Source organism: Lycium barbarum, chromosome 2 (genome assembly GCF_019175385.1).
Source record: "Lycium barbarum isolate Lr01 chromosome 2, ASM1917538v2, whole genome shotgun sequence".
Taxonomy (NCBI): Eukaryota; Viridiplantae; Streptophyta; class Magnoliopsida; order Solanales; family Solanaceae; genus Lycium; species Lycium barbarum.
The window spans coordinates 56,566,648-56,591,542 of NC_083338.1; the positions used below are offsets into that span (position 1 = coordinate 56,566,648).

The 24,895-nt window shown below is 38.4% G+C and overlaps 1 protein-coding gene and 1 non-coding gene across 2 annotated transcripts; one reads left to right on the plus strand and one right to left on the minus strand.

Annotated features, from left to right (window-relative positions):
• Positions 1-14,962: 14,962 nt before the first annotated feature.
• LOC132628589 (uncharacterized) lies at positions 14,963-16,941 on the plus strand. Its single transcript, XM_060344357.1, has 2 exons — positions 14,963-15,757; positions 16,771-16,941. Exons 1-2 carry the CDS (start codon positions 14,963-14,965, stop codon positions 16,939-16,941), a joined length of 966 nt encoding a protein of 321 aa, XP_060200340.1.
• A 7,091-nt stretch (positions 16,942-24,032) lies between these two features.
• LOC132629519 (small nucleolar RNA R71) lies at positions 24,033-24,139 on the minus strand. The gene has a single exon (XR_009578291.1). It is a non-coding gene; the product is annotated as a small nucleolar RNA R71 (small nucleolar RNA).
• Between the last annotated feature and the right edge of the window lie 756 nt (positions 24,140-24,895).

Sequence of the window (24,895 nt, forward strand, 5' to 3'; positions counted from 1 at the left end):
ATTGTAACAAACCCTATATATGTATGTGATATTATGAATGTTTTCCTCTATAAGATATGTTTAATAATGATGGTTAAGGGTTGGTAATGATATTCTCATTGATGATTTAAGACATGGAAATCTTTCGTAAAGAAGTTATACGTTTTCAAACATTGGTCGGAATAACTTATCCTTTCAATATGGCATAATGCTCCGTAATGATAATTTGACTACAAAGATGATTTCTTTTAGACAAGGTCATGCGTGTGTAGGGTCAAGCCCGCATCGAACCTTACACGAACTATACTACTTTGTGAAACTCGCTTTTCCCCATTATTGGATGATTGAACTTAAATCTTCTAAAGGTTAGACCTTCAACTTGTTTTGTTGTAAAATGGGTTTCTTAAACTTGAAATTTGAATAAGATATTTGAATAAGATTCTCAATCGGTGGTAACTTGAAATGCCTCTATTTGGGATGATGACTTGAGAAGTGAGGTTCGGCCCTAAGCCATAATTGATAATTTAGTAATATGACATTATTTGTATTTTTGTTTGTGTTTTTGTAACTGTATGGTAAAGTTGTGTTTGTCCAGAGGACGATTAGCCTCCGTGGTTTCCTAACCAGGAGTATCGATTGATTGATTAGTTTGCCTATGAGTGGCTTGCTTTCTATCTTGTTTCCTGTGAGTGGCTTGTAGTGATATAGAATTCGTAAGTGAAATTCTTGGCATGGTAAATGGTAAAGAGTTAAATTGATATGCCTTTCGTTGATCGATATGTGTAATGAACTTAAATGTTATTGACGGTATGACTGCTTTGAGACAATTGGTGAATCGGCTTCTATGCCATGGACTTTGTTGTTCTGTTTGCCTTGCTATTCGGGAGGAGGAGTAGCCACTATGGATCCTAGTGTATTAATTGCCTTGCCATTCGGGAGGAGGAGTGGCCACTCCCGGGTTCGCTACCTGGGGTGCATTAATGGCCTTGCTATTCGGGAGGAAGAGTAGCCACCGCGAATCTATATTTCGGTGTATTGCGCAGTGTGCCTAGCCATTCGGGGGGATGAGTGGTTACCGGGGATTTCATATCCCGGTGTGTTTATGCCTAGCCATTCGGGAGGATGAGTGGTCACCGAGACTTTATAATTCGGTGTGGTGAGTTGTGACAAGGGAACCCTACGGTCATTCCCTCGATGTGATTGATTCTTGGGCTTGTGTCAGTATGTAAAATATTCGTATATGTGTAATATTCGTAATCTCTCATGGAACCGTTGTTGACAATCATGATCAATTTGAAAGGCATAATTAAAAGTTGTAACTTAACAAAAGACTTCATAATCGATTTTTGATAATTCTTATGGAGATACACATGTTGAATACTTGTTTCTATATTGATTAATGGATTTGTAAACTGTTTAACAAATGATATTGAGAATCACAAAGTGGAATGGCTGTTTTTATGCTATCTTTTTCAGAACTGATTTCTTTATATATTATTATATTTTATTTTCATAATACTTGTTGTCCCCGAGGCACTCACTGAGTACAAAAGTACTCAGGCATACCATTGTTGTTTTTGATGGTATGTTAGGTAACGAAGAAGAGCAAGTTCGTGATACTTTCGACGCTTAATAGGACTTGCTACTGCTGTGGATTTGGTGAGCCCACATCCTTGTTCGTGGGACACTTTCCGTTTCATTTATTATTCTAGATTTCCGGGCTGCGTCCCGAAGTTTGACGATTGTTATGTCTCTTAGAAGCTCCATAGATAGTTGTCAGAATTGTTGGTAGATTGTCAAAAGTCTCGCACGACTTAATGGGTGTTTGCCACGTTGATGGCCATTGCTTATAGAGACTTCCGCTGATTTAATTCATGTGTTACATTTAATTTATAAATTGTTGGAGGCGAATATTGAACCTGGCGGGTTCAAGTATTATTATTATGTCGTTTAGGTTCTTCCGATGTTGTTCATGACGTAGGATGCCGGTCACGTCTAGGGTGGGTTTTGGGGCGTGACAAGCTTGGTATCAAAGCCTAGGTTTAAATGTGTCCTAGGAGTTTTCTGTGTCTGTGGAGCTGTGTCTAGTGGAGTCTTCCTTGTGCAGCCTGATCACCTGCATGATCGAAAGACTACCAGGGCATTTATAGGTGTTTCTCACTCCTCTTTATTCTAGATTGTGCTATAGAGCCTGAACTTCCTTTAGGATCATTCTGACGTGTCCAATAATTCGTGCCCCGCAGAAATGGCTTTAACTCCTGCGAGGACTGGTAATCAGGGAAACAATGGTGCTTCTAAATCATCGCCTGGCGGACGAGCCACCAGGGTCACTAACCATACCACTGCTGGGGTCAAGAACGGTAATTCCTTGGTTGGGTTTGCCGAGCAACAAGAGAATTGGAAGGGAGAAGAGCGGCTAGACAGGGAACAAAGTAAGAAGGCCCGATCTGTGGGTGGTTTCACTGGTTCGTATGATGGAGGGCAACGAAAAGGAAATTATGCACCTCAACAGTTTGGTTCTCAGTCTAATATAGGCGTTCCATCTGGTGGACAAGGTCAGAGGAACAATGATCAGAACAGATATTCGCAAGGTAGTAACCGACAAACATTTAGATGGGAGGATCGTGTTTGTCACCATTGTGGTATTAGGGGTCATATCAAGAAATATTGTAGGAAGTGGATTCGTGAAATGGCTAACTCTTCAGGCCAAAGGAATAATCCGTCTGATGGTAATGCTAACAACACCCCTAATGCTCGTGGTAATAGGGCTGGTAAAACGGTTTCTAACACCGCTAATAGGGGACAAGCTCGACTTTATAGTTTGATTCGTAGGGATACGGCAGAAGATCCTGAAGCCGGGGCCACATGTATTCTTGCTGCATTCTTTTATGAATGCAGAGTACTGGGTCGGATCTACCTTTACCCCTCGTGGCTGATACTGTTGCTGTTGAGTATTTTCAGGGTGAGCATAAGGACGTTCATTGCCCGAAGAAACTTCCTACTACTTATGTCTTGCTTTTTATCTGAGGCATGATTTGAGACTACTTATGTATTATTATTATTATTATTATCATTATTATTATTATTATTATTATTATTATTATTATTATTATTATTATTATTATTATTATTATTATTCATATTTGTAGTATTTGGTTTAGATGCTCTTGTATGACCAGACCAGATACTGGGGTGGATTTCATTTACTTCCGCACTAATTTATATTATATCTGTGAGACTTACGTTAGTTTACTTTCGTCCACTATTTTCTATCATTTGTGAATGTTGGGTTAAGGGTTCGCCTACTGAGGTAGGAAAGGTAGGTGCCCGCACGACTTAGTGAAATTGGGTCGTGACAGTAGGTGCCGCACGTTCCCCGAGTTGGGACTTGACAGAGGATCTGGAATTGACCACGGTCAAGATAGGGTCAAGACCGTCCCGTTTGGATGTTTTAAGAGTTAGAGCAAGTTAGTATGATAATTTTGGACTTTTCCACAAATTTTGGTTACATTCCGATGAGTTTTGAATTGGTTTGGGTTGTATGGTGTTTGTTTTGATTTCGAGGTCATTTTGAGACAAAAGGGTGCCATATGGAGAAAAGACCTTTGTTTTTTGTGTCGATAGAACCGTGAGATCCGCATCCTAATTTCAAAACTATAATAACAAGAATCGTCGCGTTTCGACATCGTATGAGGAAGAAGTGGTCATTTTACTAAAATATTTCAATTCTGGTTTCTGGTGTTTTTCTAAAAATAATGAAATAAAAAATTGGCCTTCGAGAGAGTGGGGCGTGATAGGTGACTACTGCATTGTATTTAGCAACTCATATATTTTTTAACTGTTCATTTTGTGACCCATATCTATCATTGGTTGACTTCATGATTCCTTGACACTTTACTTGTATGTGATAGTGACCATGCCTGTTTTCTCTATGTACTACTTGTTAGTTTTCACTTCTTCATGCGTTATTTAATCATTGTTGGCATATGATACTTACCTGTACTAGTGTTCTGCTGATACTACTCTTGTTGCACTTTTTGTTGGGTGCAAGCACGATCCAGGCTCCAGTTCTATGCCCCGTGGCTGATACGCGAGGGTGATATCCTTCTGTCATTCAGGGTGAGTCACCTGGTCATTCGTGGCCCTTGAAGGACCTTCTTTATTTACTTCTATATTGCATTCGACGGACAGTATGCAGCCTTCGGCCACTTTCATATTTTTATTCCAAATTATATTTAGCGCTCTTGTATCCTTTGCCCAGATGTTGGGATATTTCTAGTTATAATAAGTACTTAAGACTTGATAACTTATTCTCACTTAAATTTTCTGCTTAATTGACGCGTTTCTTTTATTTGGGATTTGTGGTTCGCCTACCCTAGGGGATGGTGTAGGTGCCACCATGACTCGAGATTTAGGTCGTGACACTTTACAATTTACTTTTTACAAAAACTGAAAACTGAAAGTGGAGCATGTATTATTCTTTGAAGAAGTTAACGTTTTTTAAAGTAGGAAATTCAGAAACTGGAAAATTGAAAACAGTTTGGACAATTATGAGGCGAAAATTTGTAACCTTACTTCTTTCAATTACAGGTTTACAAAGGATTTAACTTGATTTCAAAACCATAAGTATTGTGGAAATGGATTTCAAACTGCTCAAAGTAACTTAAGGATTTTTAAAACACTTTTGGGCCAAGCCCACCTTAAGTTAAACAAACAAAGGGAGTTGCATTTGAACTTTAATTTGAAGAAAGGGTTTAAAATAGAGTATGGTTGACTTTAAAAAATAATTGGAATGGATAAATAACGTGTAATTGAAAATAAACACTTTATATACTTGTATAAACCCCATGGCATTCTTTACGAAAGGGATATACTCAAAAATTTCCATAAAAACTTATAAGGATAAAAGACATGACATTTGGATCAAATTTAAGTTGAACTCTAGTTAAGAGAAATCTTGGGTGGGTTTTGGTCCGTAAATGATGTGACCTTATGTACATTTTCAAACAGAATTCAATTCTTTCTCTCTTCAAATAAAGGAATTTTTGCCAAATTATTTTATGGTACGCCATGACATGATGTACAAGAATTTAAACTATTTTAACCAAATAATTAATAATCATAAATTGAAGCTCGAAGGTCATCCGTATTCAACGGATTATTAATATCAGGGTACCTTTTTTGCTCAAAATGATGTCGAAATTGAAAACAAACACCATACAACCCAACCCCATTCGAAACTCATCGGAATGTAACCAAAATTTGTGGGCAAGTCCAAAATCATCATACGAACTTGTTCAAACTCTCAAAACATCCAAATGGGTCCGTCTTGAACCAATCTTGACCGTGGTCAACACCAAATCCTCTCAAAATCTACTTTCTCAACTAATCACCTAAATCACATCCGAACCTCTCGGGAACCAAACCAATGACTCGACTAAGTCATAAATCATATTCCGGACCTAATAGAATCGACCAAACTTCGAAAAAGACTTATTTATCATTGGTGTCGACTTTGGTCAAACTTCTTCATTTATTAACTTAAGGATTCCCAAAATATCTTCTTCCTTACCCTAAACTCATTTGAATGCCTTGGGAATTGTGCCACCCATCCCTGCAAGTCATTAACATCAATACGAACCTAATAAAACCAACAATTTAAAATTCGTGTCTTATATCTTCCCGCGACGATATGTTCACCATAAATTGGCATATTAAATACTAAAATTGTTTTAATTGTGAAAAACCAACCAAACGAACTCTATAATTAGCTCCGTCAATGTCTCGATCCATTTTCACTAAATCGTGCTGGCAACTACCTTTCCCACCTCGGTAGGTGAACCCTTATCCCAAAATTCATAAAAAAAACTTAAATAAGCATAAGAAGATAGAATAAGGTAAGTCTCACGATAATAATGTAAGAAAATGCGGAAGTAAATGAAATCCACCTAGTGTCTGGTCTGGTCATACAAGAGTATCTAAACTAATTACTACAAGTCTAGTCTCAAAATCACATCTCAGAATGGAAAGCAAGACATAATAATAGGAAGAGTCTTCAGGCAGCGAACTTCCTCATGCTTACCCTGAAGAGACTCGAATCAGCAATCCTCGAATATCAGCCACGAGGGATAGAAGTATGTCACAACCCAATTTACTAAGTCATGAGGGCACCTACCTTTCCCTACTTGGTAGGCGAACCCTTAACCCGCCATCTCATAAAAGACATAAATAGATAATAAATAAGCGGAAGAAAATATGATAACGGAAGTCTCACGATAATAATATAAGAAAGCGGAAACGGGAGAAATACACCCCAGAATTTTGGTTTAACCATACAAGAGCCTCTAACTAGAATCTACAAGTATGGAAGTAATAAAAGATACATCAATAGTCTCAATATGTCTCAGAATAGCAAATAAGACATAAATAAAAGAAGAATCTTCAAGGCGGCGAACGACCTCATGCTCACCCTGTAAGACTCCAAACAACAACCCTCAAACTACTATTAGCCACAAGGTGTAGAGGTCGAACCCACCTAGAACTCTGCATTCATAAAATAATGCAGTAAGTGCAGGTCAGTACAAACAACAAGTACTGGTATGTATCATAGGCCAACTAAGACTATCTAACGTATATAAAGACGACAAAGTAAGATAAACACATAAACCAACAAGCACAAGTCAACAATAAGTTATATCCACGGTACAAGTCGTCACCTATGTTGTAGCATCTAATCCCAACTGTGCCAAGTCTCAACATAACAATTCGAATCAATACATCGAGAGTGGGTAAACGAGGTATGAATCATGTAACGACAATTCGAATCAATACGTCGAGAAATGCTTCAATGTAACGGGCATTTAACCTTTTTCAGAATTTGATACTAAGAGTCGAGAAGTAGCTTGCGACTATAGGCGCTCAAGACAAATTGAAAAGCTGAGCCAAACTCATTAGAAGTTAAAACTTTAAATAAGAGAGATTTTAAAACTTTATATGAATCAGAAACATTGTGGTTACTTTAAGCTTTGACATCAAGAATTCTTTGTTGGCTCATTCTTGGTTGAGCGGTACTGTAAACAAGCCAAAGTTATGAGGGGAATAGATGGTTAAAGAGCCATAGTTACATTGACATTGTACATGAAATGCCTTCTGGTTAATTTCGTGCAACGATAGGAAATTTTAAATGATTTCCTTGTAGCTTCATCAATGATTTATACTAAATACATGCTATATGCTCTCTGCATAGTCTCTAATTTAATCATGAGAACACAAACACAAAAGATAAACAAGTTGCAAACAAGACCATTTTATATTGTGTTGAATTTTAATTATTTTAATTTTTGGGATGCTAATGAGTTCCAGCAGTAATAGTCTACCATTAGTATTTCTTGGAGCTTTCTCTCTAATCTTTCCTTATCCTTCAGATCCTTTTTAGGGTTTTTGCGTTGCCTTTGATTTTCTGCTTCTAACTTTTGCTTTAGCACGATGGTTTTCCAGTTGTATCATTTTTTATCCATAGTTGACGATAGATGTGGGTAAACGAGGTATGTGTATTCTTTTGATTCTAATAAAGAATCAAGCGAAGGGAATTGTTGCATTTTTTTGACTACTTCTCTCATTAGGAAAATAAAATAAAAGCTCTAAATTCGACTCAACGTGCTGGAATTAACGAAGGATTATGCTCTTGACATAGGTGGTTCAACGAATTAAGAAGGACATCAGACTTCGAAGACAACTCAGTGTTTCACAATTTTGGATAAAGTTGTATGCTACTACTTGCAAAATATCTGTGTCGATTAAAGAAAATCAGACTGGTTCACGCGGGGGAGCACTTTTGGAGCTTTCGAGCTGTTGTATAGGAACATTGAGGTATAACCCCATTGACGTTTGTTTTTTGAATGATTTATGTGTTTTCATTTCCTTTTAATTTATTATATTTAGTTAAAAGTCGATTATGTGCTAATCTTGAGGTGTAATCCCTTTGAGATTTTGATTTCTTTTGAGGTATAATATAGATGAAAGTTCAATAACATAATTAGCTCTTGTCGACTAAGGAAATATAAAGAGACTGTATAGAAAGTTGTGAGCTTATAGAACACTCACGGTATGATGGTTTTGTTAGGAACTTTACTGTGAGCTGCCACAGCTACATATTTAGTCAGTTGTTATGTACTTGCAAACAGATTTTGAGTTATTGATACCATATTTATCGACAATAGCCATATCTCTAAATAGAAAAGCTTTTAAAGGAGAAAAAACTTTTAATTCGATGTAACAAAAGAAGCCATGGAAAATGTATCTATCAGTTCATATGGCAAAAGCACGGTGAAAGTCATTATTCTGGTGCTTTCCCTATAGACATGGCCACATGGGTGACCATGATTCTCCCTTTGTGGGTGAATTTATATAACCATGGATGAAAGAAACGATATCTTAAGGGAGTAACTATAGGAGAAGAGGGAGTCGAGTTAAAACTAAGTGCACAAGGGAGAGAGTAAGATTTCAGCGGAAGAGCCCGCAATACAACTGACAACCGACTGCGAAGTAAAGAGGAGAGTAAAGGCAATGATGTGGAGTTATTACCTCGAGAAGCAACAGCAAGAGGACATATTACAGGAATGACTATGTAGAGGCCTGAAATGCGTTATAGTGAATTATAGTGAATCGACCAATGGAAGAGGTATGTGAAGGGCATAATTAAATAAGAGAACACTTGAGAAAGTATTGGGAGTTCAGGACCAATTTAACATTCGAGGACGAATGTTCTAAAGGGGGGAAGGATGTTATACCCCGTATTTTTATACGTCGAATTATTCGCAAGCTAATCGACTTAAGTTAAAGACGGGATTATTTTCGAACATGAAATAGGAACTTTTAATTTTCAATTTTAATTAGTACACAAATTGTTTATAAATTTTATATAGTGTAGAAATATTATTGGAGATTAGGGAATAATTAATTGTGATTAGATTATTAAGTAAAAATTAGTGATTAATTAAAATTAATTAATTTAATTTTTAATTGTGGGCCCCACCCGAAATTAAAAAAAATATAATAAATAAAATATGACAATTCAAGAAAATATTTTAGTGAGTCATTAGAGGTGGTTGGACGTGTCAATACATGAAGAACCATATATATACAAATGGCTAATGAACAATTCAACATTGATTTCATTTTGCAAAAAAAATCAAAGTTAGAGAAAACAAATATATAACTTCCATGGCTGCTCTCGGCCAGCCATGGTGATGGGGAAAAATTTGTCTTGTTGAATATTTTGATCAAGTTTCAAGTGAATTACAAGTTCAAGGAGGTGATAGCAACATTGGATATTGGATTGAGGAAGAGGAGATTGTGAAATTGGAGCAATTAAGTGTAGAAATTCCTCCGAGAAAATTTAGGTAAGATTTTCTTATTTTGTGGTGTAATTGTATTAATAGTGTCGTAATGGAAGGATTAAAATTGGATTGGATGAAATTGGAAATAAGAAATTGTATGAAATTGTTGTTATATGAAATTGTGGGTTAAAAAGAATTAAGAAGGGTTGTTGGATGGTTAGAATTGTTTATGGGCTGAATTGTAAGGATTTTTATATGTGTATCTCTATTACTATCATTGTTGGTATTTCTGTGATAACCGGAGAATAATTGGAAGTTCGGGTTAGGCGCATACATAGGGGAAATGCTACCCGATTTTCGTTAAGCCCTTAACTAATGAAAACCCTAATCAAGAAAGTATAAGTTAAAGGATGAGTCCTATAGGCGATTGATTACAGATTTATGAGCTAGGAAGTATAGTTTACTAACGATAGCGTTACTTTTATATTAAATAGGCTAAGAGGCGGCGAAGTGAACGTGATTACGAATAACCTCTAACAGGTATGTAAAGTTATCCTTTCTTTCTTTTTGGCATGATCCTTATCATATGAACGAACACAGTGAGCAAGCGAGTTCCAAAGACTCTATTCTTAGAGAGTGTAGAGATATTTGTATCGTTGGCCTCCTATGTTTTATGTCCATAACTCCCAGAGACTTTTCATATTATCTTCTTATGTCACCAGAGGGGTTCAGAGTATCCTTTTCCGAGTTTTACATGCATATATATATATATATATTATATTATATATGGATCGGGTAGTACGTTCCTTGGCACTAACATATTATATTATATATGGATTGGGCCGTACGTTCCTCGGCACTAACTATTATATTATATATGGATCGGGTCGTACATTCCTTGGCACTAACATATTATATTATATATAGATCGGGCCGTACGTTCCTCGGCACTAACATATTATATTATATATGGATCGGGCCGTACGTTCCTCGGCACTATTATATTATATATGGATCGGGCTGTACGTTCCACAGCACTATCAGTTATATTGTAATCTATTCCTATCATACGCCGTAGAGTTAGTTTCAGTCATATAGAATTACGCAGATATTCTCAGATGTTAGCCACAGATGCATTCAATTATTGAGGCTGGTTTTTATGATTCATCTTACTTGATGTTCTTATGCTTTATATACTCAGTACATATTCCGTACTGACCCCCTTTCTTCGGGGGAGCTGCGTTTCATGCCCGCAGGTACAGACGCTCGGATCTATTTTTTATTTTCTTGGGGAAAGCATGGATCTTCCGGAAGTGTTTGATTCTATTTCTAAGTGGATTCTGATAATAGTACATGTTCATAAGTTTCAAGATCAATCTTCCATTATCTCACCCAGCACGATGTGCATTAGTTTTATCTATTCTTATTTTCATAGTTATGACGAATATATGTCCATTTTCTTTTGTTTCTCTGTCTTTTTAGTCATGGTTGCTTTCCATCTATTGAGTAATGCTACTCTTGATTTATTTGTAGGTTGTGCTTCATACTCCGCTTCAAAGATTCGTGGCTCAAGTGAGTTGTTTTCAAGAAAAAAAACACGGGATGCATGTGTGAAGGAAATTTAATCCGATCAAGTTTAAGATTTCTCATTAGTCGAATGATCTTTTTTGTGAAAACTGGTTCCTTTTGTGGAAACGGCAAATGATATGGCTTCCTACAATATTGTCTCTACACAGACCACATTCTTTTATTTCTCTATTGTGCAAAATGGCGTGATACATTTACTTTCAGATTCTATTATTATCATATCAAGTTGTATATGTATCCTTTAAACAACAGAATCTTTCTAGCACCAAAGCCATATTGCAAATTAAGAGATATGTGACGCTTCAATTTTATGTCTGTGAAATTTAGTTGGTGTGCTGTTTTCCGTCTCTATTTTAAAGGAATGACATCTCATTTTAGTCCATTCATGAAACAAATGCACATTTTGTCCAAACTTCATCATTTTTATATTACCAATCAGTTTATCCAATAGCGCATATGTAACGACCCACTTGGTCGTTATAGTCCTTTCGGCACTTTTGACCCTTCCTCGAGCATGTTTAGCTATTATTTGACCCGAGGAAACCGTTGACACGCTTTCCGAGGTGTTTAGATTTGATTCGGGTAACTTTTTGTAAAATTTGGACTTTAAGCGAAAAAGAGTTGACTCAAAGTTGACTTTTTGATAAACGGACCTTTTTCATAAATTCATTGATTCTGAGAGGTCCGGATGATCATTTAGAACATGTGTGCATATTTGGTTCGAATCCCAATGCACTCGGGTGCATTTTGGGACTTGAGTGGGGAAGTTCAAATTGAGGTATCAGGAGTTGACTCGGTCAACGAGACCTCCGTTGGGAATTTTGAGGTAACGAGTGCGTTCGTAGCGTGTTCTTATGTATGTCTTTGTATGTGGTTTGTGAGCAGATGGCCTCAGGTATTAGTCAAAATTTCGAATTGAGATCGTGTTTATTTTTGGGGAAAATCTAGTGTTGGTGTCCGCTTTGGCGGCACCCTTACCGCCTCAGCGGTACCACCATAGTGGTGGGATGGGCCGCCACAGCGGCCACGTGCATTTGAGGGCCGACCGTCATGGCGGTCTGAGAGACCGTCGAGGAGCGATCTCACTGTCGGAGAAACGGTATCGGGCCTGGTAATTAAATTAATTGTGGATTAAAAGCCCTAAGCCCCTCATTTATTACTATTCCGAAATCTGAGCTTTTGGGAGCTAATCTAGGATTTGGAGAGATTTTTTGGTGGTAAGTTCTTCTAATCTCTTTATTATTCCATTGTCCTTAATCACCTTAGAATCCATTTATCTTGATAGTTCTTTAAGTGATTGAAGATTAAAAGTGGGTTTAATGAGTATTCTTTCTAGGCTTTTAAATCCTGATTTGTTTGTTGTGTAAGCTTCTCTAACCATTGAATTGATGATTAGAATCCTCTATTTCATAACTCCTTCCTAATTAGTGGCTAATTTATGGAATTGAAAGTTAGGATTTATACCCAAATTTGGGGGTTTTGCCTAGAATTCGAATTTGAGTAAATTGTTGATTCTTCTAGCTTGATATTGATGGAATTGATCATCTAGAACTTTAATTCATGTTGGGACCTTTAGATTCCTAATTTCACCCTTCTAGTTCATAATCCCTATTGCACAGGTTGGCATTTGGGTCTTAAATAGAAGTAGGGTTTGTTTTTGATATTCTTCTTGATTCTAACTTTATGATTCAAATATGCTTAGACTTTCTTGATCCGGGGCTCAAAGGAAAGGAAAGGTTAAGTTGTGATTGTGGGTGATATTGTTGTTCGGCCTTCCAAGTAGGTTACGATTTACCCTATGATGAGACTTCGTTTAGCGAAGCATATATTTAGACGATATTGTTGGAGAAAGCATGTAAACCTTCGGGTATGAAGTTTGGTTGGATATTGTCTTAGGTTGGGCCCTGTTGTGTGATTGGGGGTTAGCCACCCCGTTGTGTTGTGATTTATCTTATTCTATTGTTGTTGGCTTGATGCCACGTGGAGATAGTAGATATTGGAGACTATTGATATATCTTTACTATGATTTTGTAGTATCTTACTTGTTGACGTTTGACATGAGGATAGTGTTCTGTTATGACTTATTGTATAGCCTTTTTCATGATATTGTTAGTGTGCCCTTGCGTGGTACTTGTGATATTCACTTGATTATTGACATTGAACTCATAAATGCACGCATTCTCATCCTTCATGATATACTGTTGATACATTGTTGATACTTGAGGAAACAATGTTATGAGCTGGGTTCAGTTGGATGAGAGTGACGTGAGGACTGATATCCAATGGTTGTCCCGGAATTGAGGTTGTGCGTAGCGATTGCCTAGGTTGTTGCCGGAATTGTGAGGTAGCGGTTGCCAAGGTTTTTGCCGGAACCGTGAGGTACATGGACTTCGCGGGTCCCCCATGGGTTGTGTTACCGAGATGTGATTGTTCATCATCGGAGTACATGTGTACACAGTATTGTATTGCATTCACATTCCATACATTAGTGCATTGCATTGCATCATGGCTTCTATTGTAATATTCTTGAGATGTAATTGTGATATACGGATTCAGACTGAGTATTTGAGACTTGACACAATTGTGTTTAAATGCTATAACATAGGTAATGACGCGTACTTAGATTCTGGCTCGCGCTTGACTTATACCTTGTTGATTTACCTGTCTATCTTACGTTATTGACTTGATATGTGTTAGCTAAACTTAGTCGGCCTATGATACCTACCAGTACTGGTTGTTTGTACTGACCTGCACTTGCTGCATTCTTTTATGAATGCAGAGTTCCAGGTAGGATTGACCTCTCCTTCTCGTGGCTGATTGTGGTACGAGAGTTGCTGCTGAGAGTATTACAGGGTGAGCATGGGGACGTCTGCCGTCTTGGAGATTCTTCCTTTATTTTATGTCTTACTTGATATTCCGAGACATATTCAGACTTCAATGTATTATTGATATTTCCAGACTCTTAGATGTTAGTTAGTTGCTCTTGTATGACTATACATATTTCTGGGGTGGTTTGATGTATTTCCGCATATTTTATCTATTATTATGTCAGACTTACATATTTCTATTTCTTCCGCTTATTTATTTATTATCTCATGTATTTGAGATTGTTGAGATAAGGGTCCGCCTACCAAGGTGGGAAAGGTAGGTGTCCGCGCGACTTATCTAAATTGGGTCGTGACAAGTTGGTATCAGAGCCCTAGGTTACCGGGTCTATAAATACAAGAGCGTGTTTAGTAGAGTCTCATGGATCGGTACGATGAGCTCTGTACTTATCTACGAGAGGATAAAGGACATTTAGGAAATTTTACTTTCTTTCCTTCTTTCGTGCTACTTTATTCTCATTGGTATCTGGAACAATCAGGGAGTTGTATAAGAAAGCGAGGAAGGAGGCGAAGTTAGCGGTTATGGCGGCTAAGACGGCTGCTTTTGGACGCTTGTATGAAGATTTGGGGGAAAAAGGGGGGGGGGGGGGGGGGGGGGGGAGGGGGGACAAGAAGTTGTACAGGCTAGCCAGAGTGAGGGAGAGGAAGGCTCGGGACCTGGATCAAGTGAAGTGTATCAAAGACGAGGGAGGGAATGTTTTGGTAGAGGATGCCCTTATTAGACGAAGATGGCAGTCCTACTTTCATAAACTCCTGAACGAAGAGGGGGACCGAAACATAGTTTTAGGCGAATTGGAGCTCTCTGAGAGCCGCCGCGATTTTGGATACTGCAGGCGAGTCAAGGTTGAAGAGGTCGAGGGGGTTATACGGAAGATGAGCTAGAGGAGGGCGACCGGGCCAGATGAAATACCGGTAGAATTTTGGAAGAATGCGGGTAGGGGAGGCTTGGAGTGGCTTACGCGGTTGTTGAATGTTATTTTTAGGACGGCGGAAATGCCTGAAGAGTGGAGATGGAGCACCATGATCCCATTGTATAAAAACAAGGGGGATATTTAGAACTGCAACAACTATAGGGGTAACAAGCTGTTGAGCCATACGATGAAAGTTTGGGAGAGAGCGGTGGAAGCGAGGATGAGGAAGTTAGTTTCTATTTCGGAGAACTAGTTCGGATTCATGCCGGGGCGTTCAACTACAAAAGCTATTCATCGGGTAAGGAGGTTGGTGGAGCAGTATAGGGATAAGAAGACTGACTTGCACATGGTTTTTGTCGACCTTGAGAAAGCTTACGACAAAGTCCCAAGAGAGGTGTTGTGGAGATGTCTGGAAGCTAGAGGTGTTCCTGTGGCATACATTAGAGCGATTAAGGACATGTATGATGGAGCCAAAACTCGGGTGAGGACGGTTGGAGGTAACTCGGAACACTTTCCAGTCACGATAGGCCTGCACCAGGGGTCCGCGCTTAGCCCGTTTCTGTTTGTTGTGGCTATGGACGCTCTGACAAGCCACATTCAAGGAGTGGTACCGTGGTGCATGTTGTTTGCAGATGACATTATGCTTATTGACGAGTCGCGGAGCGGTGTTAACGCGAGACTGGAGGTTTGGCGACAGACTCTAGAGTCGAAGGGTTTCAAGTTGAGCAGGACTAAGACAAAGTACTTAGAGTGCAATTTCAGTAATGGGAGTCAAGTAGAGGATGAGGTCGTGCAGCTGGATACTCAGGTCATCCCGAAGAAAGAGAGTTTCAAGTACCTGAGGTCGATCATCCAAGGGACTGGCGAGATTGACGACGATGTCACACATCGTATTGGAGCGGGATGGATGAAATGGAAGCTCGCATTGGGGGTCTTGTATGATAAGAAGGTGCCGCCTATTCTAAAGGGAAAGTTCTACAAAGCGGTGGTTAGACCGGCTATGTTATATGGGACGGAATGCTGGCCAGTTAAGAAAGCGCATGTCCAGAAGATGAAGGTAGCTGAGATGCGGATGCTGAGATGGATGTGCGGGCATACCAGGAGAGATAAGATTCGGAATGAAATGATTCGGGATAAGGTGGGTGTGGCCCCTGTGGTGGATAAGATGCGGGAAGGGAGGTTGAGGTGATTCGGCCATATGCAGCGGAGATGCGCTAATGCGCCAGTGAGGAGGTGTGAGAGGATGGCTGTGGTGGGCCTGAAAAGAGGGAGGGGTAGGCCAAAGAAGGCCTGGGGAGAGGTGATTTGGCAGGACATGGCGTTACTCCAGCTTACCGAAGACATTACCGGTGATAGGAGGGGGTGGAGGTCGAGTATCAGGGTAGAGGGCTAGTGGGGGGCCGCGATGTTTCCTTTCTCGTATTAGGAGTATTTTTATCTTGCTTCTATGTGTTGGTCTTGTCTATCGTTGTTATTTTATCATGACTTCGTTGCTCTTGCTATTTCTCATTTTCACATGGTTTTGATTTGCTCCTCCATATCTGACTCTTTTCCCTTATTTCCCTTGTTTTCCTTGTTTTCTTTTGAGCCGAGGGTCTTTCGGAAACAACCTTCCTACCTTCCAAGGTGGGGTTAAGGTCTGCGTACACTTTACCCTCCCCAGACCTCACTTTGTGGGATCCAACTAGGTATGTTGTTGTTATTGGTATCTGGAACAATCAAATTGGTATTTGACTCTTATCTTTTCTATCACATATGGTGAGGACTCTAGCTACCATAGCCCGAGACCAGGTGCCAAAGCCCACATCTGCGGCTGGCACCAAAGGGCGAGTGACAGCTAGAGGGCGCGGTAGAGCTAGAGATCGCGGGGATGCCCCAACCAAGGGTAAGGCTCCTGCGGTCGGTCAGCGGCGTGAGAGATCACTGTCTCTAGAGCTTGAGGTACAGCAGGATCGAGACCAGGCCGCCGAAAACGACGTTGCTCCAACATGGGCACACCCCGAGGCCACATCAGAGTAGATGATGCAGGACACCATGGCTCGTGTTCTACTCCATTTAAATGCCCAACAGGCTGCCGCTGGTGTTACTACTCCGGGCGGAGGTTCGCAGACTAGAGTTGGGGTGCAGACCCCTGAGCAGAGACCTACTCATGTAGCACACCCCGCTACAGCTATGGCTCCTCAAATTGATGTAGTGCCAGCCCCGGGGGATGATCTCAGACCTGTGGCCACCCTGTTATGACCTTGACTGGTCAGGAGCTAGTTGGGAGGTTTAGGAAGTTAGAGCCGCCGAGGTTGTCGGGTACTTCTAGAAAGAACGATGTTGACACCCAATTTTGGTCCTCCCCATTTTTTTATTAACTAGTCAAGCTTCATGAAATTCAAACAGAGGAAAATACATATTCATAAAGTCAAAAATATTTTCATAACTAGTTTTGATGTTATTTTGCCATTTCATTTGGCAAAAAATATTATAATATATATCATACATATTTTATAAATTAATTATGTTCAAAATAAGTGTTTAGTTTAGTACTTATTTCAAATTGTCAAACTTAAAGTCATTTATGGCTTAATTACTATAATTAGTTCCTTTTTGCAAATAAATATTTTTACTTTGTTAGGTAAAGAAGCTTAATTAGTTAATGGATAATTAATTCATCTCAATTTACTTCAATACTATTGATTTCAATTGAAGTAAGAAAAAATGGCTGGTTGAACTTTCTCAACAGCCCATTTCCGGACATTAATAAAACCAGCCCAAATGGATCCCACATAACCCGGCCCACTTCCTAATTTTAATCCCCAAACCCCATTTCTTATTTTTCATTCTCAGAGAAACCAACAGACCAAACGAGCCCTAAGGCTCCTCCACGCCTCTGCCAAGAAACCCAGCTCGAAATGAGTTGTTTCCGCCCAATATGGCAATGACTCAACGCATTTTTCGCCTTCTCAATCCTTGCTCGTTCATTTCGGGTAAAGAAAGTAATTATTGTTGTCTTCTTCTCGCATGGATAACTAATTCAAACGGTAACCCCTTACCTTTTTCATTTTTCTTTTGATTTTCCTTTCTTCCTTCCAAGAGAATTTTTGGATTTCAAACGAAATTTAACCGATACAGTTCAAATATTTGTCCCACATTGCTCGAATTTGTTAAAACACTAGAATTTGTGGTTCTATAAATAGAACCTCATACCCATTCAACAAACCAACGGTTCACACCTCTATAATCTCTGAATTTTTGAATTACACAACTTCTAAGTTGAAATCTTGAATTTTCATAGTTCAAATTTTAATCTTTTGATTTCTTTGTGCTTGAGTTTTGTTGGTGAAGGAAAGCATTCTCGCTCTCGTCGCCTCAGTCGCTGCACTACAACAGGTAATTTCCATTCTCGTTCTACTTTTTACTTTAGTTTGTGTATTTTCTGGAGTAAAGGGTCAAAAACACACCTAAACTATCATGTTTTTTTTTTGTGTTTCATACCCGAACTATCCGAAGTGAGCAAAACACACCTAAACTATCACTATATAGTTAGGAAAACACACCTGGACTTATATACTATGGTGCGTGTACCACACTCTCTTTTTTTGTTTAAAAATAGCGCCACGTGGATAAATAATTCCACTGTGGCATAAGTTAATTCCACTTGGATAAATAAAAGGTTAAAAGTTAAAGGGTTAATATGTTTTGGTAAATTAGAAATCACCAGTCATAGTAAAAAATTTGTAAAATCACACCAGATATTCTCTTCTTCTCCGACATTGGTCTCATCTCTGCTATAGATAGTGTCTTGCTTTCCCCCATTAACCTTCAATTTCATCGTGGATTCCATATTAGTTTCTGATTTTCTTAAAAAAAAAAGTTAGGGTTTTTCATGTCACAAAATATTGGGGATTTTGTATAAAAATTTAGGGTTTTGTGATTCGTCTCACCTAAAAAGAGTTGAAAGGAGTAGAAATAGACTACACACATGTATTCTTTCTTCACCCACGAATTTCTTTATTTTTAAATTAGGGCTGAATCTGAATTTTACTTGAGAACTAACTTTCTCCTATTTTTTGTCATTTACGTTAAAAAAATCAGGGCTTTATAAGGATTTTGATACAGTTTTTATGATAGTTGGCTTATTAAACTTTGCATATATCTATTGTTGCAGGAAAATGACCGACAAATACATAAATTTAAGGTTTCATATTGGTGGTATACTTGTGAGTGAGTTAGGGCCTGTTTATATTGGGGGGAACAAGGAATATGCCTTTAATTTTGATATGGATCATTTGTCTATTCCAGAATTGAATGACTATTGTAGGGATTTTGGGATTTCCAATGTAGAGAAAATGTTTATTGGCTCTTCTAAATGTGGCAATTTGGTAGAATTGGTGAAAGATGGGGATTTGTTGGTATTAGCAAATTTGTTGGCTAATGGGGGTATTATGGACATTTATATATGTCATAAGGGGGATCCAACAATCAGATCTGGTGGAAAATTTTATTGGGAACACAAATAAAATTGAAGATGAATTTGGGTTCTCTAGTGAAGACGAAGATGATGTAAAAGATACTGTGCATAGTGATGCCGAAGACAATGAAAATATTAACCTTTCTGATGATGAGAATGGTTATGGAAGTGATGTTCATGAAGAGCTAAACGTAGTTAAGGCAGATTTGAGAGCATATGTGAAGAAAAAAAGGGAGCCAAGAAAGAAAAAAAGTTGTTGAGTGTTTTCTAGGAGAAGTTGGCATAGATCCAGGTTTTGAAGACATTGACATACTAATGTGTCGTGAAATTGTGGCACAATTGATACTCTTTTACGAGAAGTTTTACTTGTTTTTAGGCAAGTATGTGTTGTTTTGATGTGTTTTTGTCATGTTTCAGGTAAATCGGAAAGTTCGGGTTCAAGAATTGGAAGTCACCGAAATTTGGTTCTGAGGATTGATTTTCACGGTTCGTATAATATTATATGGACAGTATCTGTGGTCGTACAAAAGTAAGCAAAGCAACAGAATGTCGCAGTAGAGAGATGCTGAAACACGAACACTTATACAGACCGTATAATATTATACGAGCCGTATAAGTGGATGTTGTTATACCCCGTATTTTTGTACGTCGAATTATTCGTCAGTTAATCGACGTAAGTTCAAGGACTTTTAACCCTCGATTTTAATTAGTGCACGATTTGTTATAAATTCCAATTAGTATAGAAATATTAATGGAAATTAGGGATTAATTAACTAAGATTAGATTATTAAGTGGAGATTAGGGATTAATTAAGATTAATTAAGTAGCTAATTAGATAATTAAAGTGGGCCCCATCGGATTAAAAAAAATACAATGAAATGAAACAAAATTGGATGATTCATTATGTGGGGCACGTGTAGGATTTAGGGGCTGCCTATATGTGGCCTTTGATGACTAAGGATTTACATTTCAAATGAACTATCACTTTGTGAAAACAATTCAAAGTTTAGCCATGGCTGCTCACGGCCATGGCAATCCTCCTTAAAAAAAATTCCTAAGGTACTTTACACGTCCAAGGAGGTGGAAGCAACATAAGGAATTGAATTGAGGAAGAGGAGATAGTGCAATTGGTGCAAGTGAGTGTAGAATTTGCTCCAATTAAATTAAGGTAGGACCTTCTTTTTTTATGGTGTAATTGGATTAGATGATGTTGTAATTGAGGGATTAACTCTTATTAAGTGGGATTGGATGCAAGAAATTACATATGTTAACGTTAAGGTTTTGTTGGACCGTGTTGGTGTTGTTTCAATTTAGCAATGGCGGATTAAATTTGATTAATATTGTCGTGATTGTTGTATGGTAATTGAGGGTGATTTGTTCATGATTGAAGGGCTGGAAATATGGTGATAGATATGTATAGGTGTTGCTGTCCATGACAAAATTATACTCTTCCTCGTGTGTTTGTAGTTTGGCGAAGTAAATGTCGAAAATTTCATTTTTAATGTTGTAGTCTTGGTGGGCTGTTTCGAGCTGTTATTGAGATGATGTCGAAGTAATTTTCTTGTACATGGATGATAGTTGATGTTGTTGTTGTGTTGCTGTTAATGTGACTCGTAAATTTGGAAGAAAACAAGTGCATAAGGCGTCGTATACGAAGCGTATAATGGTCTGCCTATTGTATAATCTTAGATGTCAATGATGTGAGTTGAAAAAGAATTAAGAGAGGTTATTAGGTTGCTATTGTTGTTGTTGGTATTGCTGTGATAACAGGAGATTAATTAGAAGTTCGGGTTAGGCGAGTTATATAGAGGAAATGCTGCCCGATTTCCGTTAAGTTCTTAACTAACCAAAATCCTAATCAAGAAAGTATGAACTAAAGAATGATTCCTATAAGTGATTGGTTGTAGATTTATAAGCTAGAAAGTATAGTTTACTAACGATAGCGTTACTTTTATATTAAATAGTCCAAAGGGGCGACGAAGCGAACTTGGTTACGGTTAACCTATAACAGGTATGTAAAGCTATCCCTTCTTTCTTTTTGGCATGATCTTTATGAAACAAACAGACGACATGTATATGACTCCAAAGAAGCTCCTATTCTTAGAGACACTAGGATGGTTAATGTTCTTGATTCCTAGAACTTATTTCATTATGTCTTGATACGTGTCTATGATTCCAGAAGTTCTATTTTGATATAATCCATAGTGACATTCGAAGGGTACTTGATATGATTATTGTCTTGATTATCAAATGATGGTTCATTTTGATTATTCTATTGAGTCTCAGATAACACTTAGTTTGCATATGGTTTCTCACTACTCTGCTCGTGCATGCCTCAATATGTCTTTCACCGAGTCCCGAGCCGGGTATGATTTCGTGCACAGTTTCACTGCATTGTTCACCGAGTCCCTCACTAGAGGGCCGGGTACGGTATATATATATATGATGATATGATGATATGATGACTTTATTCACCGAGTCCCATAATGGGCCGGGTATGATGTACAATATTGACATGCATGATTTACATCTCATAAGGCAAGTATAATGGTATCTTTGATTGACATACTTGTCTCCTGTAATCTCTATCTCAGTGATGATCCTCTTTATTGTATTTCATGCTTTATATACTCAGTACATATCTCGTACTGACCCCCTTTCTTCGGGGGGAAGGGGGGCTGCGTTTCATGCCCGCAGGTACAGATAGTTGGTTTGGTGACCCTTCAGCACAGGACTTTTACTCAGCTGTCTTGGAGAGCTCCGATGTTCCGGAGCCTATACTTTTGGTACATATCTTATGATATATATATATATATATATATATACGCTTATTCAGGGGTACGGCGGGGCCCTGTCCCGTCATATTTCACTATCGATACTCTTAGAGGTCTGTAGACATATGTGTGGGTTGTATATGAGTTTTGTTCAGCTGTGTCTATATGATTTGCTTTGGATATTCTCGTATATAGTGGCAGCCTTGTCGGCTTGCGTATCATATTGACATGTAGTGGCAGCCTTGTCGACTCGCAAATCATATTATGTTTTGATTGGTTGTGACTCCTCAGGAGACAGGTTATCGGGATATATATATATATATATATGATGACGTTATGAACCCTTGGAGTGCTTTTGCAGGTTTCCATATTGTTCTTAGATTCAGTTTGACTATATCTAACAAGTACGTATATGAGTGTCCAGCTCGGGCACTAGTCATGGCCCACGGGGCTGGGTGGTGACAGATGTGATGAAGGTTGGAAGAAGTTTCACGGGCAAGCTGTACGAGCCGTATAAAGTTATACGAACCGTGTAATGCCAGTTCGTGTTTTTCTCTGCAGACACAAGGATGAAGGCCGTATAAGTCTTATACGGTCCGTGAAAAGTTGTACGGACCGTATAAGTACCGCCTGGGACTTAAGTGCAAATTCTGTAATTTTACGTTTTGAAACCTATAAATAGTTCATTGTAGGGTTTTAATTGTTATCAGTTATTATATTTTTGTCTCTTGACTTAGAATATCACATACTCTCTAGTTTTTGAAGGTTCAAACATCAATTCAAGTATTATCAATTCCTCTTTTCTTCCAAAGTAAGCAATTATGAATTCTTCAATTCCTTATTTCTTGTTCTTTGTCATGAGTAGCAAAATTCCCTTACTAGGGTTGTAAACCCATTGATGGGTGTTATTGGGTTTGTGATTGATATATGCACAATGGATTGTTAGAGTTTATTTATTCTTCATTCTTCGTTCATAGTTAATGGTTGCAAACATTGATTAAAGCCATAAACCTTGATTTATTTGGAAAAATAATTAGGGTTGGTAAGAATAAATTACAAGGACTCAAAGCTTTAAACTTTGTTTAATAGATTCACTTAGGAATAAGACGAATTTACTTGGCATAGTTAACCGTTCTTCATATCACTTTCGTATATTTGGGAAAATCATAGAAAGAAATAATCTTTATTTATTGAAAAATAGTACAGATTCATGTAGAGGTTAAGTGCATTCATATAGGAATTCATTAGAAGTATATCGAGATCAATACCCATGATCATACACCTCATCTAAAGAGGACACAACCTTAGTTTCTTTTACCATAAATTAACACCCAAAGCAATTAGTTAGCAATTAGTCATAAAAACCCAACTTTTACCAAAATCATCGGATTAAGACATTAGACCTAAATTAAGCATCCTACGACTTTAGTAACCTTTTCACACCATATTCCCTGTGGGATTCAACCCCAACCTTGGTGGGTTACTATATTTGACAACGTCCGCGTTATACCATTAATAGGTGTAATTTGAGCGTATCAAATTTTGGCGCCGTTGTCAGGGAATACGGTTTTGAAATTACTAAATAGTATTTGCTTTGATTGAATTCGTTTGCTTAGTCCATCACACCTTATTTTCTATTCTTTGTAAACTAGGTGAACATGAATCAGAATCAGCAAAATCAACGTGCTGGTAACCAGGGGAAGCGATTGAATAATCAGGCGAATGAATCAGATGATGAGAATGTTTTCGCTGATCTTGTTCCAGAGGAGGACTATGCATCTGCTATTGTTCATCCTCGAGTTGGAGCTGCTAGCGTGAATATTGACTCCTCTCTATACCAGTTGTTGAAGCTTGAGGGATACTTTCGGAACTCTACCGAGAATGGCCCTCAACGTCACTTGCAGAATTTTGTGGATGTGGGTGCTAATCACATCCAAAACAACGTTTCACAAGATGCTATTCGGCTGAGGTTATTCAAATATTCCTTAGCTGAAGATGCAAAAACATGGTTTGAGAAGCTGCCCTGAAATTCGATTACTACATGGGCAGAGATGGTGATTACTTTTCTCAAGAAATGGTACCCTCCTAGCAGGAAGGCTAAAATTCGTGACAAGATCTATGAATTTAAGCAGCAACCGGGGGAACAACTATATGAAGCTTGGGAAAGATTCAAGGAGTATTTGCACAAGAGTCCGAATCATGGTTTTCCGGAGCACATATTAATGGAGAAGTTCTACCGAGGGCTAGATCCAGTGACGCAGTCAGTTGCTAATAATGCAGCTGATGGTTGTTTCATGAACAAATCTTATCGACGAGTGACCAACATACTTGACAAGCTGACTACTCACAATCAGGCTTGGCACTCAAACAATACTGATGTTGTACCGTATAGTAGTGCTATGAACCAGAATATGGTAAAGGAGAATCTAGATACCCAGCAAACATTGGCAGAACTTGCAAAAAATATTTCCTTGCTAACAAAGAAGTTCTATGAAACCCAGATTAAGAAGGTAAATGTTTGTGAGGATGATACAGTTATGCCAAAAGGGATGTACCATACTCAAGATGGTCCATTTCATGATGGGCCTCCTGTGCAGGTTGAAGATGCTAACTATGTGAATAACTCTCAAGGGGGTTATCAAAGACAGAACTACCAAGGTGGTTACCAGAATCAGAATCAATAGAGACCTCAGCAAGGTCAAGGTACTTATAACAACTCAGGGAACTACAACAATAATTATGGTGGTGCGAACCAAGGGAGCTACAACAACAGTAACAATTTTGGGAACAAGAGTTCCAATCCTTATATACCACCAAAAGGGAAATCAACAGAGCAAGGTAGTTCGAAGGTTGAAGCAATGCTTGAGAAGATTCTGGCCAATCATTCTACGTTTGAGAGGACTTATCTGGGCTGACAAAGATAGTAGGTTCCCATACAGCGGCTATTTAGAAGCTTGAGTCA